General features: G+C 54.4%; 4 protein-coding genes across 4 annotated transcripts; 2 read left to right on the top strand and 2 right to left on the bottom strand.

Moving 5' to 3' along the window:
* Nucleotides 1-701: 701 nt before the first annotated feature.
* Nucleotides 702-3,556, top strand: EV422DRAFT_501381 (docking domain of Afi1 for Arf3 in vesicle trafficking-domain-containing protein; the record flags this gene model as incomplete). The annotated part of the gene is made up of 8 exons (XM_053068189.1): nt 702-814; nt 895-985; nt 1,771-1,878; nt 1,944-1,961; nt 2,039-2,444; nt 2,576-2,858; nt 2,922-3,180; nt 3,251-3,556. The coding sequence occupies 8 exons, from the start codon at nt 702-704 to the stop codon at nt 3,554-3,556; spliced, it is 1,584 nt and encodes a 527-aa protein (XP_052921249.1).
* EV422DRAFT_294460 (uncharacterized protein) lies at nt 3,396-5,345 on the top strand. Its single transcript, XM_053066045.1, has 2 exons — nt 3,396-3,899; nt 3,959-5,345. Exons 1-2 carry the CDS (start codon nt 3,657-3,659, stop codon nt 5,213-5,215), a joined length of 1,500 nt encoding a protein of 499 aa, XP_052921248.1. The 5' UTR covers nt 3,396-3,656; the 3' UTR covers nt 5,216-5,345.
* A 50-nt stretch (nt 5,346-5,395) lies between these two features.
* EV422DRAFT_546091 (uncharacterized protein) lies at nt 5,396-11,720 on the bottom strand. Its single transcript, XM_053071513.1, has 7 exons — nt 7,259-11,720; nt 7,107-7,179; nt 7,000-7,041; nt 6,901-6,942; nt 6,769-6,819; nt 6,112-6,690; nt 5,396-6,040 (listed from the first exon to the last, which is right to left on the bottom strand). The coding sequence occupies exons 1-7, from the start codon at nt 11,415-11,417 to the stop codon at nt 5,476-5,478; spliced, it is 5,511 nt and encodes a 1,836-aa protein (XP_052921247.1). The 5' UTR covers nt 11,418-11,720; the 3' UTR covers nt 5,396-5,475.
* Nucleotides 11,721-15,103: 3,383 nt separating this feature from the next.
* On the bottom strand, nt 15,104-17,653 carry EV422DRAFT_546084 (pyruvate kinase). Its single transcript, XM_053071512.1, has 7 exons — nt 17,474-17,653; nt 17,305-17,355; nt 16,597-17,007; nt 16,019-16,516; nt 15,585-15,941; nt 15,434-15,514; nt 15,104-15,356 (listed from the first exon to the last, which is right to left on the bottom strand). The coding sequence occupies exons 1-7, from the start codon at nt 17,643-17,645 to the stop codon at nt 15,319-15,321; spliced, it is 1,608 nt and encodes a 535-aa protein (XP_052921246.1). The 5' UTR covers nt 17,646-17,653; the 3' UTR covers nt 15,104-15,318.
* Nucleotides 17,654-17,671: the final 18 nt, after the last annotated feature.

Here is a 17,671-nt window from a genome sequence, read left to right as displayed (position 1 = left end):
ATACTGAACTCCGTCGCTCGTTGCGGTCGCCATAGCAATCGCGGGCTCGCACGTGTCCAGCACCCCACTCTTTCAACATCCTGGGCCTGCCATCCTCGCAAACGTGAAGCTCGCTCGGGTAGGACACTGGCTCGCTTTCCCTTGCTGGAACTGAGGAGTCACAAGACCTGTTCGACTTGCTCGACCGAACACTGGACGAACCCTGCCATTCAGACCTCGAGACTTGAGAACGTAATACCCTAGGCGTATCCGAACTGTAGAGTATAGATGGGTAGCCGCGGCGACTTTGGCGTGTATATGTAGGGCTGCGCAGGTGGATGTGATGTGCAGTAGTGTTTGCAATGTTGGGTGTCATATAGGGCCTTGGGGATACCAGTGAGTTCGGTCCTTCCAACAGAAACGTCCTCCGTCAAGCGAGATGTTGGTTGGTTTATGTAAACCTACTATGCACTGTTGAACCTGTAACCGCTTGTGATGTGCTGCTTGGGGAGAGATGGGCTGAAATACATGTAGGGCACAAAACCAGAATTCATTGCGAAGGAAACAAGATTTCCATAGGGCTCTTCCTTGCGCCTGAATCCCATTCTGCACATAACAGCACATATATTGCAGATACCTACGACAGAGTGGGCTAAGCTCGCAGCACAACTCCGAGCCTCCGGTCGGCCACCCCAGCTTCGATAATACGGCGCAAGTTCAATATGTCCGCAACGTTGTTTTCGGCGGTGGACTCCATTCTCGTCGCAGAGTTTGACATTGACCGGGGGTCGTCATTGACCCACCAATACCCGATAGACACCGGCGTTGACCCACAGTGAGTAGCCATACCTGGCCATATGCTACCTTTTGTGGCGTAAGGACATAGGTCATTCCTAACTTACGTTATGTATGTAGTGTCCTCGCCGAACTTATGCTTCCCGACGGTGCACACTTGCGGGACGAAGACTGGACGATGTTTCTGCTGAATCAGAAGGAAGCGGGGCAGGTGGGAAGACAGGATCTATCGTTGTGCTCCACAATTCATCATCGGAAATATGCTTAGGGCTCACAATCCCACGACTTCCAACCTCCAGGCCAGAGAGACGGCCGGGGTCGTCTATGAGGAGTTTGCTAAGGCCAGACCTACCTCATCCGTGGTCGCATCCGTGTCTGCATACATCTACGAGGGATCCCAGAGGGGCTGGGTTGATGTCGGCAGAGGACAGAAAGTCGCATTGCACCTTGAGGCCGGGTACTGTAATATCTGGACCCAGTTGTGCCCGGAGACTTTTGAGATGTAAGTATGATCGAGCAAAGCGAGGGCGAGCGTTAGCTAGTCCGTTGCGAAAGCTGGCGAAAAAATGCTTGAGGAAAATGCATCACACCAACATCCTTCTCGCGAGCGAAGCGAGCAGTGGGATAGCGGCATCGCCCAATATCCCTTCGCTCGCGAGCAGGATATTTGTTTCATTGTGGCAATCGTTTCCATGTGTCACCTCGTACACTAAGCCGAATCACTGTTTGTTTTCAGTGACTTGAGGGAGGCCGAGTATTGCCGGGTAGCACCGTTGTGTCTGTATCTGTACGGAGATTTGGGGGTCTGCGCCCTGCGATTCGACAATGATGATGATGAACACTACTTTGTGGAGTTGATCGACGCTTGTGGAGCCGTCTGGAACGGTCGAGCAGGTTTGTGTGATCTGCGAGAACGGAGGCAATGTGCACGCACAAGATTCCTGATTGCTGAAGGGCCGTGTAGAAAGACCACCGCAACCGCCGCCGTTGAATGAGATGGAACGACCATTGTTGTATGTGCTAAATCTTGTGAGGACAAAACATATTTCAACCGTCCGGCGCGGTGCTCGCGTGAAGGCAATGGCAATTGCATCTCGGTACCAGGTAAGCCTTCTACCGATGTATGCCTGCTTCCATAATATCTTCGTTGATCAAAGTCATCTCCCCAGTGGGTGCATGTATTCAAGGTACTTTACAAGAGTGCGCTGGGTGTCCCCACCCGTCTCCATCCCCACCACATGTCTCACATAAAGGTGACATTCAGCCTCTGCTTATCCTCGCATTAGAGAAATTTTTCGAAGACCCGGGCGTCAGCATCCTCGAAGACCTGTTCTACTCCCTCAACAGCCTCGACATTTCTCGAATACCACGCCTGTCCATGAGCGAAAAGAAGATCTTCCGCGGGACGGAAGACCATAAGATTCTGGATGATAAGCTCCTAGAGGATGAACAGAAGGCCGCCGCAGCGTCTGCCCTTAGGGACACTAAGGATGGCAGGGCGTCGGATCTGACTGCGATCAATGTGGAGGCGGCATCAATACAGTCAGAGGCCACGCATAAACCTACCAATAAGGACCGGCAGTTCTTTGAAACCGCGGTGCAATACTCGGGGATACGTGTACCGTTACGGATCCCGTTGGTTATGTATCGCGAGGAGTTCGGGGATGTGAGTATGCCCCAACCTGAATAACCTCCACCGGCCTTCCCCATCTGACATTCCACTCGTTTCCCTAGCCCAGCCTCGCCACCCTCCTCATGCGCTTCGGCACCGCCACCATCTACCCTCCCGCATCGGGCCCAGGCAAAGAACCCAATTCCAAAGAGCATTGGAAAGCCGGAATTCAATACAGCTGGCACCCCGACATCGACTACGGCGCGCAGACACACCCGATCATGCTGATCATGAACGCAATCCTGGCCGGGAAACGGGTGCTGTTTCTGGGCGATAAGAAGCCGAGTGGGGAGGTGGCGAATTATGTGCTTGCTGCGTGTGCGCTGGTCGGTGGCGGGGGAGTGATCACGGGGCTGACGCAGCGGTGTTATCCGTATGTTAGTCTTGCCGGGTTGGACACTCTGTTGGCGACGTAAGTGTGGCCACCTACTAGACATTGGCACTGCTCGACCCTTTCTGACTGAAAGGAACGCAGCCAGGATTATATCGCAGGCGTCACGAACCCGGTCTTCGAAGAGCAGCAAACATGGTGGGACGTCCTGTGCAATGTCAACACGGGCAAGATTACTGTCAGTCCGCATCTCATTGCCAGCGTTGGGAGTCGGGATAATGACTATGCGGGTGGAAGTACGAAAGAAAGGGAGAAGGAGTGGAATAGGTCGATGCGCTGGGAGGGGGAGAATGAGCTGGCTCTGGAAGTAAGTCGACGGTTAAAGATGCGTTCGTCATCCTTTGTCATATTCAAGAGCCCTATTGGGGGAGACAGTCTAACACATCTCGAACCCATTTTGTTCATCCTGCCAGGCACTAACCCTCGCCCAATCCCACGCGAGCGAATTCACCCTTCGCCAGAAGTTCTTCGACTACGTTCTCCGCTTCACCGAAGTCGCCTCCGTTTACGACCGCGACCACAACGGCGACCGCCAGTCCGCCATCTCCATCCAACCGCAACACGTCACCTACCCGGAGATGGGATTTGGCACCTATTTTGCGTCTCCCGCCGCGAAGAAAAAGGAGCTGGGAATGCTGATCAATCGGATTGGCGCGTGGATGAGGACGAGGAGCTTTGCGAATTATAGGAGGGTGAGTGGTTTTTCTTTTCTCATTTGAGGGTGGGAACGGAGGCTTCCTGAACGGAGGCCCATGAGCTTTGATTTGTGCCCAGGAATACGCAATCCACCTCAAACGCCGGGCCATCACGTCCATCGACATGCGACACATCGTCACCTTTCTCCGCACGGGTTACGACGGCTACGACCCGTCCGTCGTCAAAATGTTTTTGACCCTGCAAGATGTGCTCTGTTGTGCGACCGACGGGATGATTACGGAGCTGTTGGGGCTCTTGCCGGAACGACAGGGCGGCCTTTTCCCGATTGCGACGGGATTGTTCTTTTGGCGGTGGGAGGTTAGACGCGCTTGTGTGAGACTGTTGAGGAGGATTGGGAGTCACAAGGTGCGTTCCACTACGGCTTTTGGGTGCTCTTGGGGCACTTGCTGATCTTCATTGCACAGATTGGTAACAGGATCATCGAACGGTTGAATCCCATGGTCCGGATGGCTTACCAACGCGCCCACCGTGACTTCTACGGGGATAACTTACCACCCGGCCTGCCCGTACCGATCACGCCTTTGACCCTTCCGCAATCACTGCGTAGCACCAGCAGTCGGGACACGATCGGAAGTCGGGACGGGGATACTCGCCAGACCATCCCGATGCGTGCGTCGACGCCATCACTGTCTTCTGCGTATTACAGCTCGAACTCGGTTTCGCAACGCCCGAGTATTGCGTCTATGCGCGAATTCACACAACCCGAGTACAATCCGCAGATACAAGCCGCCAGCATCGCACGCCCGGGATCTGCCCTCTCCTCCATCCCCTCCCCATCCACCGCATCCCAAGCAAACTCGACGTTCTCCTCCTCCCAATCGCAAGCATCCCCACTAGGCCCCGCTCCACCAACACCCAACAACCCCTCCTCCCCGCTCAACCCCGTCGTCCAGCGCATGCTCCAACAGCAATCTCGCCACCAAGAACACCTCAAAGCCACCCTCTCCGCGCTCCAAATCGACCCCTCATCCCAGGTGACGGATACGATCAATCCGGAGTTCGGGAAAGATGAGCAGGACTCGGACGCCTCCAGTTCGGTGACGAGCCCGACGGCCATGCTCGCCTTGGATATCATACAGCCATGGCCCCTTCCGCCCGACCGCACGGATAGTTTGGCGAGCAATTCGCCTGGGTATGACGAGGATTTGAATGAGGGCAACCCTAGGAGACCGCCGAATGAGGAGTACATCCCGGCGGAGATTTTATTGCAGCGAGGGGCGGCTAAGCCTGCTTTGTTGGTTACCGCGAGCTCGCCTGCGACGGAGTACACCAACAATCCACACCCTGTTCCACAGCGGCATACATCGCCCTTCCCAAGGGCGCCGTCGTCGCCGATCCGATCGCTGGGTGCGTCGCTGGCTCCTGTTTCACCCACGACCTTACCTACGACCATCACCACCGGTTCGGGACAGGAACGGAAACGGGATTCCGGACAGTCCGGGTCACCCGCGGTGGGAAGTTTCTCGCCGACTTTTGGGACGGGCGGATTTGAGGGGTATGAGACTTTGATGCGGTTTTACGCGACGGATGAGGCCTCGGTTGGTGCTGGCACTGGATCTGCAGGGACGGCAAGGACGGAAGGATCTGTGGTTGCTGACGATGAGGGATTGCCGGATGATAGGCGGAGGACGCTGTACATGGGGGATCAGAATGAGGCGTGAGACGGGCCAAGGGATCCGCTAGTTGGCGTTTTGGCATATAGTTTCAAGTCACTTCTCTAATGTAAATCATGAGCGTTTGAAGGTTCTTCTGGGAGAAAGGGTGAGGATATTCTAAGAGTAGCTCTTTCGGTTATCAGATCATCAACATTTGCAAAAAATTCTATTACACATAAAAGGATGCCTGACGGTTTAGTTTACGCTCAGCGTCCAAATGAACAAATGAAAGTGCCCCACAATGAAAAGGATGTCAGAACGCCCCTTTATGCACCAGCCCCTGCGGACGTCCCCGTCGTCAACACCACAAACACCAGTGCAGCCATCAGCAGCTGTCCGTACCTCCCATCCTCGATCTCCACCAACGTCACGAACCTATTCTCCAGCATATTCCTTCGTTGCGTCTGCCTCCCCGAGGCCTCCCCGACCACTTTCTGCTCGCGCGAATTGGGTCGCCGCATCACCATAATGAATTTGTTCTCTTTCAGGTCGCCCGCGAGCGTGAAGGTCGGGCCGGGGTACGAGGACGTCGTGTCCACGGCAGATCCCGGTGCCCCCGGTTGATCGTTAAGACTTGGCAGCGACGTAGCATTGGGCGCCTGGCCGAGTTTGTAAAAGGACTGCAGCGAGGGTAGCAGCGGCGCGGATTCGACGTACACCTTCATGTTGCTCAGCCGTATGAGACGGCCCAGCGATGCTCCAGTCGCGGTCGTGACGATGTAGGGCGTGGGTGTGTCTGGTGACGAGCTGGTGTGTTTTGGGTCGGGGAAGATCTCGAAGCCGGGGTTCTGGGCGACGTAGGAGATGCGTCGGTCTTGTATCATTATCACGCTGTGTGAGGGATGTATAACATGTCAGATAGGTTGCTCTTATATGCGAAATATGAGGATGGGACATGGTACCGTTTGGCCTCCCACAGCTTGATCCCAACATTGACGGCGTCAGTCCCGTCCGCCTTCAAGACCTGAATCTTGCGCGGCTTATCCTTCGTCCCCGTCACGACCAGCGAGTATCGACTCCGCGGGAGCGCCGGCAGCGGGGCCAACTTGGTCGTTGATTCCCGCACGCTCTCAAAGAACACCTGCGATGGCGACAAAAGCTCGGTGGAAGCGGTATCCCTGCCCTCTGCGGGATGCTCTTCCTGTCCAGTCAGTGACGTCGTATGCGATGTGATCTGCGTATTTAAATTATCCTTCGACGTCCAGTCGCCGCCAAGGTCGCCTACGTCATTGGCGGAGCGGGGCTTGGTGGCTTGTTGGAGAGCGGCCGGCAGGGCGGGTACGGGTGGCGCGGCGGTGTTGCCTGGCGCTAAAAACGCGGGTCCGCTGCCGTCTGTGGTTTCGTCGCGGACGTACGCTGTTCGCGGAGATGGATCGGCGGATGTCTGCGGACCCTGCGCTTTTTCGAGGTTGGTGTTCACTTTGATGCTCGGGGGCCGAACTTGAATGTTCAGCGCGGGAGGGACGGATATGGCGGCACTGCTGGATATTCGAAAGAGTCAACGTGTTGAATATGGGACAGGCAGGATGCTGACGGTTGAGCGAAAGAAACCAACAAACCTCCTATCTGACGGCTTCTGTCCGGTATTGATCCTTTCCACCTGCGATGGCCTGTGAAGACCGGAAATTCAGACAGCTCAATCAGATTGGATGCTCAAACCGAGAAGATGAGATTTGTCTGGAATACGATACCCTTGATCGCCCTTTTCGTTGAATGCCGTGGCCGTGGACTCACTGCTTACGATGTTAGTGTCCTCTTTCAAATGCCGGCAAAGGCCAGAAAGAACTTACTTGCGCTCATGTTGAGCGGCTTGGCTCTCTTGTCTCGAGTGACTGGACGGGGAATCCGCGAGCATCAGATGAGGCCCAGGATGGCTGCACTCTTATGAAACGCCTACCTCGGGAACTCCGTGCTGGCAGAAAGGTCTGGTGACCCTATATGCACTCGTAGCTTGACAGCCCTCCTTCGAGCTAAGGACATTGGTTAGCGATAGTCATGCGAAATAACAAATTGCTGCATCCATAATCAAGTATCCCGTAAGCAACTCACATTCGGCGATGGTAGCAGAAGCCGATCCTTCATAGTCCTTCCCCAGCTGCACGATATCCCCTTCATAAACCTCCTTCTCCTCGCTCTTCTGACTAACGGAGCTCAGACGCACGCCGTTCACGAACGTCCCACTATTACTCCCGCAATCTTGCACAAAGATCCGCCCGTCCCGAGCGATGAAATCACAATGGTTCCGGGATACCACTTGAGACGAGAATGCTTTGAACCCCTCCCGCGGGACGCCGCGCCCGAGACGATATGAGCCTTTGGACAAATCCAACGTGAACGGATAGGAGGAGCTGGAGAGTGGATGTAGGGTGATTTTCAGGCTCGGTTTTGGGATTTCCGTGGAGCGTGTTATTGCTTGAGACGTTTCGGAGACCGAAGCCAATGCGCGTGGTGAATCTGTCGTGGCTTGACCTCCATGCTGTTTGGTGACATGCGAGTTCCCTGCACCGGCGGCTTGTTCCACTTCTTCTCGCGGCTCGATTTCCGGTAAAGGTTCCTCGATGTTTGGGCTTTCCGTCGTCTGTGGTGCCTTGTGATGTTTAAGATCACCTTGGGATGCAGCTCGAGAGGAGTTAGCGCTGCTAGAAAGGATTCCAGTAGGTGATGTGATGTCCTGTTCAGCGATTTCCTTTCCATCATGGTGCTCGGGGCTGGCCGCTGAGCTGCTGAATCCTAACGCCCCAGAGATCGCTTCCAGAATTCCCTTTTTGGGTCCAGCGCTCTCGCTGCTCTCAAGTTCCTCTTCAGCGTCACCTAGAGTGGCTGTGCTGGCAACAAATGAATTGCCTTTAGTCATTCCGGTCTTTTTGTTGGTTTTAGATGCGTTCGAGGCCCGGCCTTCATCTGTATCGTTCAACGCTATCGATATGCGCCCGGTGTCCGATGCACTTTCAGAGGGTTGCACGACTGCCATGTGTTGACGTGGGGCTGGGGTGCCAAGACGTGAGAAACGCTGCGAGCCGAACTCCTCTGCTCCTTCCTGCCCTTCTAGGACGGTGCCATGCGAAGGCGAGTATGAGTGCGAGGCTTCACTAAGCCTTGGCACCGGCTTGCTGCTATCTTGGGACCACCGTGAATCATCCCCGTAGGCGCTGATCAGATTGTTCAATGCTGAAGTGGTTGGTGATCCGTCTGACTCGGTTGACTCGGCAGTGAACCGTTTTCTTTGATTGGGCGGCATCATCTTCAGGCTCTGTGATACCTGGGAAGGACCTGACTGGGCGCCGAATCGGTCGTCTTCTTCAAGGTTCCGTGAAGCATTGAACGCCTGGCTGTAAGAAGCGTCGTCGGATTCAGAACCAGTTTGCTTGAGGGCATCAGGCTCGTTTCCATGCGGCTCATCGTCGGTCGGAATGGTGGCTTCGAATGGCGAATCATATGCAGCAACCGCCGCCCCTTCGTCAGGATGCAGCTGCGAGTAAGGCGACCCATATTGTCCAAGATCAAACTCGGACTTAATATCTTCATCGTCGTTATCATCTTCATCAATGGCCGCTGAGAATCGCTTCTGCCAATTCTCATGCTGCTTCTGAATCTCCTGCGGTATTACGATAGATACAGGACGAGAACGCGGTGGTACATTCGACGCTCTTCGCGAGGCCATTACACTCGCTCCGCTGTCATCTTTGCCCTGAGCTTGGTCTGCATCACCTCGCAGACATTCTTCGGAGATTCCGGCAATTCTGCCCAATTCATCGGAACTCTCTGTGAGGTACGCCTTCGTATCGTCGGTCTCGTCTTCGGTGATGGGTAATATGAACCTTTCGGTGGATGCAATCTCATTTCCACTGATTGGCCGAAGAGCGTCAGAAACCGTATTATCAGTAAACACGAGTGGCCCTTCCGCTATTCGTGATTGACTTTGACTTCGAGTGGACTGCGAGTGCATGTCTCCTGAAGCGCTCCGACTGACTACTGATGCAGCAGGCTTCTCCTCCAATCGGGAAAGACGCTTATGCTTAGACAAATCAGCATCAGAAACCCCGCCTACGGAGAAAGTTTCGTCTATGGCAGCTGATTGACGTTGGCTCCTGGCATATGATGCATCCTGGACTGCTGGAGCCTGCTCGCTGATTGATGGTGCCAATGATTGTCTCGCAAGTGCAGACTGACGTTTGCTTTTCGGCAAAGCACTCTCACTTTCGGCGACGTCCGTGGCGATTGGTGGCTCATCCACCACTTTCGACTGACGCTGGCTCCTCTGTTTAATTTGAGGTATGGCTTCATTTTGCTGCTCCTCCTGAGCTTCCACAGGCTCTACATGCTTTGGCGCCAGAGGCGATAGCGGCGAGCGTGTCTGCTCGACCGCCGTCTTCTCTTCAAAGGATTGAGACTGCTGATGTGTTTTGATGAACAGCGACGTATCCTTTTGGAAGCTTTCACCCTGATCACGCCCATCTGTGATCCCGCTTGGCCTATTCTCGGTCGCCACCCGCATTACCGTCACAGGTTCCTGTATTCCCTGCTGAACAGCATCCTGATATCCAGTACGGAAGCTCTCCTTGATTTTCGACAGCAAATCCTCCGCTGCACTTCCGACATTCGCCTTGTCATGCGATTTGCTTTCCGGTGAACGGGCCTCGGGATCAACAGCAGTACGTGGTGTATCGGCTGACGGGGAGTAGGCGGACGCATGTGCTGCTTGTGTCTCTTTCTCTCGAGGCGCTTCGTGTTGTGCCACATTCGACGTCGACGTAAATTTGGTCTGCGCATTGCTGGTTCCTTCCGGGGGAGTTTGAGCCGTCTTCAGATTGTCCGCTCCGCTACGCGAACTGTCCGTACGTTTGGAAGCAATGTCATCATTCCCCTTTTGAAATTGCGTGCGGGCCTGAGATACTTTATTTGTCGGTCGCAAGTCAACTACACCGCGAGGCGCAGGAATATTGCGACGAGATGCGTCCTCGGGTGTAGAGCGGCCCTTTCCGGCGCTCGACGCTCCGGGGCTCGGCAGTTGCGTTCCCAGCTCGCTCACTATTTTGCTAATTTTCGGCTGTAGGACATGTTCAGCCGCAGGCCGAGTGGTCGGTGTAGCCACACGTTCCGTCTCAGGGCGCTTCTTCAGAGCATTTGCCGACTCTGATACCTCGACAATTTTGTGCTCGAAAAATTTTGCAGTGTTCTGAACGGATGGCGTGTGCATCAACGATTGGCGGTTGGCTTTCTTCTTTGCTTTGAGTGCCGCTAAACGATCGTCTCCGCTTGACGGTTTTCCAGACGCACTAGGCTGCTCTTGCGGTCGTGGTCGTTCCTGATGCACTTTAGGAACCGCCTCGAGGCTCGAGATGGGTTTCTCCACACCTTTCTGAAGCTCCTGCGACTTTGAATCCTCCAATCTACTTGGAACTGATGCTGTCTCCTCCATTTTCTCGGAGCTTTGTGATGTTGAGGTATTCCCTCTATCGTTCTTCGGGGGGATTTCACGTATTGCAGATAGATCTCCAGCAGACTTCCTGGTGACCTCCCCACGCGATGAGCGCTGAGGCTTGGTGGCCAGTGGAGGAGGCGGCGGAGCACCAACGTTCGCCGCTGAGCCACCGAATGCCGAGAGCCGATGGAGGGATGTCACTGAGCCGGTTTTAGAGCCGGGATTGGACGCAACGTCTTCGGCTGATGCAGCCCGTTGAGCGTCCGCGAGGTCAGATGCGGAAGCGTTCATGGTAGCTGTTGACTTGCTAAGACCCCCAGTCCGTGCCAATTGCTGATCCGAGCCATGCCGGGATAATGCTGCCGCGGTTTCGGAGCGGACAACCGTCTTCGTCGTACTTAGTAGTGCCAGTACCTCCTTCATGAAATCGTACTCTGAGCTTTCGATGGTTTTACTCCTGTCACTTGGTGTCGCCTTTATGACTTTGCGGATCACAGAATCGACTTTCGCCACCTGTTGCGGGATTGCCACCGTTGGGTCTGATTTCGAATCCGCAGCGGAAGACCTGGACTCGTGCAATGCATCTTGCAACGAACTCGCTACCCCTTGTATTAAATCCCACTGGCTCCCGACCGCCAAGAAATCCGTGTCCGTAATCTTCTCATCGCTCGCTGGCTTTGCCCCTTTCGCTGCCTGGTATAGGGTTACGAGATGCTGCGTTTCCCGCGAGAATCGCTCCGCCAGCGAGGTGAGCGTAGATGGGCTCAGCGGTCCCTTTGAGGCCATGTTGAGCTTTTTCAGCTCTCCGCTTCGAGTCGTGCGCAAGCAAAGTGATGATCTCTTGGGCAAAGATGAGAGTGTGCGAGACGTGGCGCGCGCGATGCTTCGGATCTGGATTGACCGGATGGAGCCTACTCGAGACAGCAGTTCCCAACGACGCAAGAGAATCCGAATTTGGGAGACCTTTAAAGAGCACGTTAGCGAGCGTTACGACCTGACAAAGCATGCAAAACGCGCCCACTTGGAGTTGGTGAGTGTTTACGAACTAGGGTAGTTCCGTTTATGACGAGTCCTTGCAGTCCTTGGAAGCAACTACTCTTATGAAGTACAAGCGCAAATACATCGGCCACTGGAACTACCGCGATTAAAACCTGGCCTTCCTGACGTAACCAACTCACGGGATGTAAAATAAGGTTATGCCTTTTCACTATGCGGTTTGGACCCACACCAGAGTGCGAGCAGCATCTGCGGTCAGTCCGGAGTCCGACCCGGACTTGAAATCGACAGCGCGTTCGTGATGACGGTTCGACTTTGTGCTCTGGACGAGGAACGTAGTCCTCTAGAGTCTATGGACGAGGAGGAGGTTGCTTAGTAAGCTTCTCTATTTTTCTTCTCGAGTGAATAAATAACAGATACCCTAGCTTCCCGTTCCTTTATCTCTTTTGAGCTATCGAGTGCTATGACTGAAAGCTACGGTGGGAGGGAGGGATGTTTCGATGAAGAAGAACTAGCTATCGGGAGCGCAGCGCGCAATTTAGGACCTAATGTCCAGGGAAACCCGTAAACCCATAACTACATATACAGTAGGATGCCAAAACGGACGTAACGACGGCATGGACGCGGTCAATAAATCTTAGTGGCCAGCAGAAGTCACCGGCTGCCGCCTAGCCATTGCGTGGTTGACCGGAGGCCGGCCAGCCGCGACTACTAACCTAGGTAGTAGCCCAAATGCCGTCGATTTCGACGCGCCCGTCGTAACGTCCGTTTTGGCATCCTACTGTATATGCGAGTTGAGTGGCGAATGCGGCGTCCGAGAGGAGGTGCTTAGTGCGGCGGGTAGTGAGGTGGGAATGGTGCATGGTCGCAGAGGTCGACGCGAGTGTCCGCTTTGACACAACATAGGTCGTTCCTTCCAGGAAGCTGCAGAGGGACATTGAGGTGCTCACACTTTTGTATCCGAGCCACCTCCCTGCCGCAACGTCCGATCACTGGCGCCCATCCAACCCTTCTGGAGGAGGGTCCATCGGCAGACGATGAGTTGGGGTCGCGACGAGTGAGCTCCTTTGCTTTTCGACCGCAGCGGCAGCGGCGGCTTTGAGTATTCGAATTTCTTCCCTCATTGCCGCGAGTTTGGCGTAGAGGGCATGATTCTCCCTGTGTGCCGCGAGTTGGGATTGGACGGCACGATGGGTATCCCTTTTCAGCCTGTTCTGGACGGCGGGCATGTCGTTGGCGGCTGAGCATTTCTAGCCAGCGTCCCGGTGGGATTTGTGGTATTCCCAAGTCCGACCAAGCATCGTTCACCACTATGCGTGACACCAGTTCCCAGCGGTGGAATGATGGACAGACACAGCAGAGCCATTCCATTTGACTGAGCAGATTCTCATCATGCGCGTGCTGAACGAATGGATGACTGTTGCTTCCCGTAGAGAGTGGCAAAGTCACGTCGAGCTGCTCACCCTATTGGGTACAAGCGACTAAAGCGGTCATGCGCGGCGCGGATGCGTTCTTTTTAGGTCACGATCTGCCCCATCCACTTTGACACCGGTTATCGTAAAAACTCGATCAGATATTGCCGGGTCAGTGGGAATGACTGCATGTATATTCACTTGAAGAAGTATCAGGGGTCTTGATGCGTCCGAAAAAAAAGATTAAATGTTCGCTTGTTGACTCCGACACTGCTTGGTTTGCAGTCACCATTTGCCATAGAAATGTGGTCCCGAGGCCGAACATGTCGCAAATCGAGCGGGGATGATATGATCATTGTGTTCCTGAAGATTTTTGTTTTGATCCCCTATGGGCAGTTTGGAAGCGGTAGTTAGGGGGTGGGCAACATCTTCGACATCAGAGCGCAGTGTTGAGCTTACCGTGTGCGACGTCTTCATATCCTCCATACAACTCTGTCAGGGTCACAGCGTAGGGGAGGAGATCGGACACATGAGACGTCTTTGATTGCTTTATGGCGATGATTGACCCTTGTATGAGGTGCAGTACCTCCAATAGTGACCGACCATGGACATCCGCTTTTTCCAGGAAACCTCGTTTTCAGCACTCAGATGGTGCGAAGCGCGTCTTCCTCTTGTCAGGAGGGAAACCCTTGTAGACGCGGGATTTCGGTGCCGCAACCGGAAGAGCAGGCAAGGCCTTGAACGCGCGAGGAATGCCCGCCCCGTGATAGAAGAGCCCCAAGTCCGTCTCGAAAGAGGTCATGCCCGTGCTAGCGTTCCCGGTATCGTTGTACGCGAACTCGACGGCTGCTGACCGGAAGCGAGTCCAGTTTCGTCCCCACACCGGGTGGCCTCCTTCGCACCGCATTAGGTGCATCTAGCGTCTCAGACAGGTCGAACATTGCCCTTTGTTGTCGACGGTTTGCATCCTTCCCTGCATTTCGATGGAGACATGATCGCTCTTTCCATGCGAGCCTTTTCTCCGTCCGCCAGCTAGCTCGATTCGTTCGCCGGCCCCCATGCGGAACACCTGAATCCTCGTGCCCTAACCCGCCAAACCAATTCGGAGTCAGTACGGGCAAAATCCAGAACGCAGAAAGATGACATGCTCGGTTGGGTTTGCTTCTTTACATCGTCTAGACGCGTCCTTAATTCTGTCAATGCTGACAAAATTCGGCGCCGCATCGGTGATGCAAAGCGGGGTGTTGGTGATTGTTCATCGGACCGTAGAAGGTTGGTCGCGCGCCTATGCCAATACCGATGCCCCAGACTTTCTTCCTCCTTTAGGGCCCGGTCATAGGGGGATGCATTTCTGCAACAAATGTGCAGCCACTGCATTCATCACCACCAATCAGGATGGAACAATTCCCATTGCACGCGGTGGCTAGCGGCTCTTGTTCGGCGGGACGTTCTTCTCTGGCAGCGGGGATGCTCCTGGGCAACACGGGCAATCTGAGCAGCATGGGCAATCGCCCGCAATCGCTTGTGGGTGCCCAATGGTGATTCTTCTTCAGGTGCTCAGCGCAGGTTCGGTGTACGAGGTGGCGTTGGTTGTGATGTGAGTGGGCCGATCATCTCGGGAGCCAAGGGGGAACGGGCATCTGCATGGGCCGCTGCAGGAGCGTCTCCAGCGTGCTCCAGCATGAGAATCGGTGTATCGCGAGAGCCTAGATCCCGGAGCGTGCGGAGGGTGTCATTGGAGCGGGTGTTGCAGAATGTAGTGTCTTTCAGGTTACGGTGCGAAAACGCAGGTTCCTTTGATTTGTCTCCGGCTTCCAGTCGAATGGCACTTTGCGTCCGTCCGCTTGATATCGCGGGACCGTGGGCGTACGTTGTTCTCGGCGTCATCCTGGCCCAGACTGCTCGACAGGGTTCTGATCGTATTGTATGGTGTGATCCTCACTGCTCAGGTCTTGACTTCGTGTCATCCTGCAGATGCGGAGATGATGTCAAACGCTCCGTCTCTCCCGCTGACATACAGTACGCGTCGAGGACTCGCAGAATGTCAGAAAACCCCACATAACCACCGTATACGAAGACAACCTCAAATTTCTATACGAAGAAAACGCCACACAAATCCACGGGCGGTGGAGAAAAATCCCACTGGAAATACAACGTTCGGACGAGTCAGTTCTGTTATTGAGGGGGGAGGTTGGGTTGTTATGAAATGTGTAGGGTAGCGATGTACATCCCGTCTGAAAAGTTTGACGTTACAGAGTAACAGAGACGTCTAATATGATTTATGGGATCTGGATCATTTGCATCTTTGTCGTTGTGCCTGGGAAAAAGAGGTTGATTTTCGTCAATGACATTTTCCGAGGCGACGAAACAGATGGAAAGAGCAGATTCACGTACCCTCCAAGAACCCAATATGTTGTCCAGAGGTAACGACGGCGACCTGGCCTGGTTTGCAGAGGCCTAGTTCTACGGCGTATTCTGAAGGAAACTATGTATCAGCATGCGCAAAAAGAGAAACTCGAAACAGCTACAGGCAAGGGGCACTCACTCAAGGTATCATGAATAACAGTATCCGCACTCCCCGCATGAAAATACGGCACCAATCCAAAATTCACATTCAACTGTCGTGCCGTCCTCTGAATCAGCGTCGCGGCAATAACCGGGATCAACGGCCTGTATTTCGCAACCAAACGGGCGGTCCCGCCCAATTCAGTGATGCAGACAATGATAGCGGCGTTGGCCTGTCGAGCGGCGAGAACGGCGGAGGAGGCGATGGATTCGGAGATGGGGATGGGTTTGGGGACGGAGCGCATGGTTTTGATCTGGTGTTCGAGGTAGTTGGTGTTTTTTTCGGCTTGGTAGGCGATGCGGCGCATGGCGGAGACGGAGTCGAGGACGTATTCGCCTGCGTGGGGGAAAGATAAGTGTTGGTCTAGAACTTTGATAAAGGTAAGGAAGAGGAGAGAGGAAGCAAGATCTTACCGATAGCGGTCTCGCCAGAGAGAACCAGCCCGTCGACACCGTCCATGACGGCGTTCGCCACATCCGCGGCCTCCGACCGCGCCGGTCGCGGGTTAGTTCTCATCGACTCGAGCATCTGGTTAGCAACCAAGATCGGTTTGCCGGCCACATTCGCCAGGGCAATCATCTTCTTTTGCGCGATTGTCACTAGCTCCACATCAATCTCTGCGCCGAGGTATCCCCGATCTATGACGATGCCGTCGGCCATCTTGAGGATGCTTTCGTAGTTGTCCATTCCGGTCTTGTTCTCGATTTTGGCGAGGAGTTTGACGCGGTGGTTGCCGAGGAGGAGACGGAGCTCTTCTACGTCCTCGACGTTGCGGATGCAGGAGACGGAGATAAAGTCCACGTCTTGGTCGAGGGCAAAGGCGATGTCGGTTTTGTCCTTTTCGCTGATGGCGGGGAGCTCGTTGATGAAGGCGCCGGGGAAGTTGATGCCTTTGCTTTCGCCCAAAATGCCTATTGAGGAGGTTTTTCGTGATGAGCATGCCACGTTTCTGCAGGGGCTCGTCCAGAAACTTTTCCTTAGCGACACTTACCAGAGTTGTCAACCTTGCACCGAATGGAATCCGCCAGCCTCTCCAAAACAGTAAACGACAAAAGCCCGTCATCGATGTAGATCTTGTCGCCTTCCTTGACAATCTCCTTGGTGTAGCTGGTAGACACCCGGGTGTTGTCGCCAACGACGGATGCGTCATTGACAAAGAAAAACTCGTCGCCGGCGTGGAGGGTCACTGGCTCGCCGTTCTTCAGCTTTCCACTCCGGACTTTGGGACCGTTGATGTCCAGCCAGATCGCGACTTCAGCCAGGGACCCGCTGTCTTTCAGGTACGCCCGGACGCTGCTGATGACATTGGCGGCGAAATCCTGGGTGCAGTGGCTCAGGTTCAATCGGAGGATGTTCATGCCCGCCTCGATGAGCTGGCCGAGCTTCTCTGGCGCGCTTGATGCTGTGGAGGAAAGCAGGATGATGGTAAGTACCGGATGAAAGGTGAAGATGTTATCCTTGGGTGGACGGGTAAAGACGGGTTCGGTCGCGACAAGGATGCTGGGCGCTTCCGACCATGAGCATTCTTGGGTCTCACATTACTCGCCGCAAACAAAGCCACCCTCTCCGTTCGCAGTCACTCGATGCAACGTCCTCGTTCGTTGCACCATCCCTCTGTCGCTCCATAGTAAAGATTTCTCCCAGATGCAGGGGGGAGATCACGCGACCACATTCGCCCAAGTTTCACACAAAGACTAACCTGGGCCAATTGTGCAAACGACCTTAGTGCGCAGGACATCGGAGGAGTTGGCTAATGAAGAGAGCGACAAAGAGAGAGTTAGAAAGGAGCTTTATTCATCGAGTCCAACGAATGGTGCGCCTCGCGGAAACGAGGTGTTCCATTTCACACTTTCTTGATTTGTCCTTACCGTCGATGTGAGCGGGGTGAATCTTCCTCTCTGCGGCGACCATCTTTGGGATATATTCTGGTTGAGCGGTTGAGTGGTTGCGAGGAGAGGCTGGGTTGGGGGGGAGGGGGTTTGGCCAAGTTGAAATATATCGAGAAGTCTGCGCTTGCAGGAATAACGGTGAGATTCCCATCAACAACGTCCCGTCCATCGATGTGC

Source organism: Fimicolochytrium jonesii (assembly GCF_025526975.1).
Source record: "Fimicolochytrium jonesii strain JEL569 chromosome Unknown EV422scaffold_38, whole genome shotgun sequence".
Classification (NCBI taxonomy): Eukaryota; Fungi; Chytridiomycota; class Chytridiomycetes; order Spizellomycetales; family Powellomycetaceae; genus Fimicolochytrium; species Fimicolochytrium jonesii.
The sequence above is the reverse complement of the archived record's forward strand: the minus strand, read 5'-3'. Positions and strand labels throughout refer to the sequence as shown.

Bases quoted from the DNA above. Each gene is read 5' to 3' on its own strand.
- EV422DRAFT_546084 (XM_053071512.1), bottom strand. From the start codon at position 17,645: ATGGGAATCTCACCGTTATTCCTGCAAGCGCAGACTTCTCGATATATT. The intron at 17,008-17,304 runs GTTAGTCTTTGT...TTTCCTCCACAG, and splicing joins CGTTTGCACAATTGGCCCAG to CATCAAGCGCGCCAGAGAAG. The intron at 16,517-16,596 runs GTAAGTGTCGCT...CCTCCTCAATAG, and splicing joins GTGCAAGGTTGACAACTCTG to GCATTTTGGGCGAAAGCAAA.
- EV422DRAFT_294460 (XM_053066045.1), top strand. From the start codon at position 3,657: ATGCGACACATCGTCACCTTTCTCCGCACGGGTTACGACGGCTACGAC. The intron at 3,900-3,958 runs GTGCGTTCCACT...TTCATTGCACAG, and splicing joins GGAGGATTGGGAGTCACAAG to ATTGGTAACAGGATCATCGA.
- EV422DRAFT_546091 (XM_053071513.1), bottom strand. From the start codon at position 11,417: ATGGCCTCAAAGGGACCGCTGAGCCCATCTACGCTCACCTCGCTGGCG. The intron at 7,042-7,106 runs GTAGGCGTTTCA...TTCCCCGTCCAG, and splicing joins GCCAGCACGGAGTTCCCGAG to TCACTCGAGACAAGAGAGCC. The intron at 6,820-6,900 runs GTATCGTATTCC...CGGTCTTCACAG, and splicing joins AACGAAAAGGGCGATCAAGG to GCCATCGCAGGTGGAAAGGA.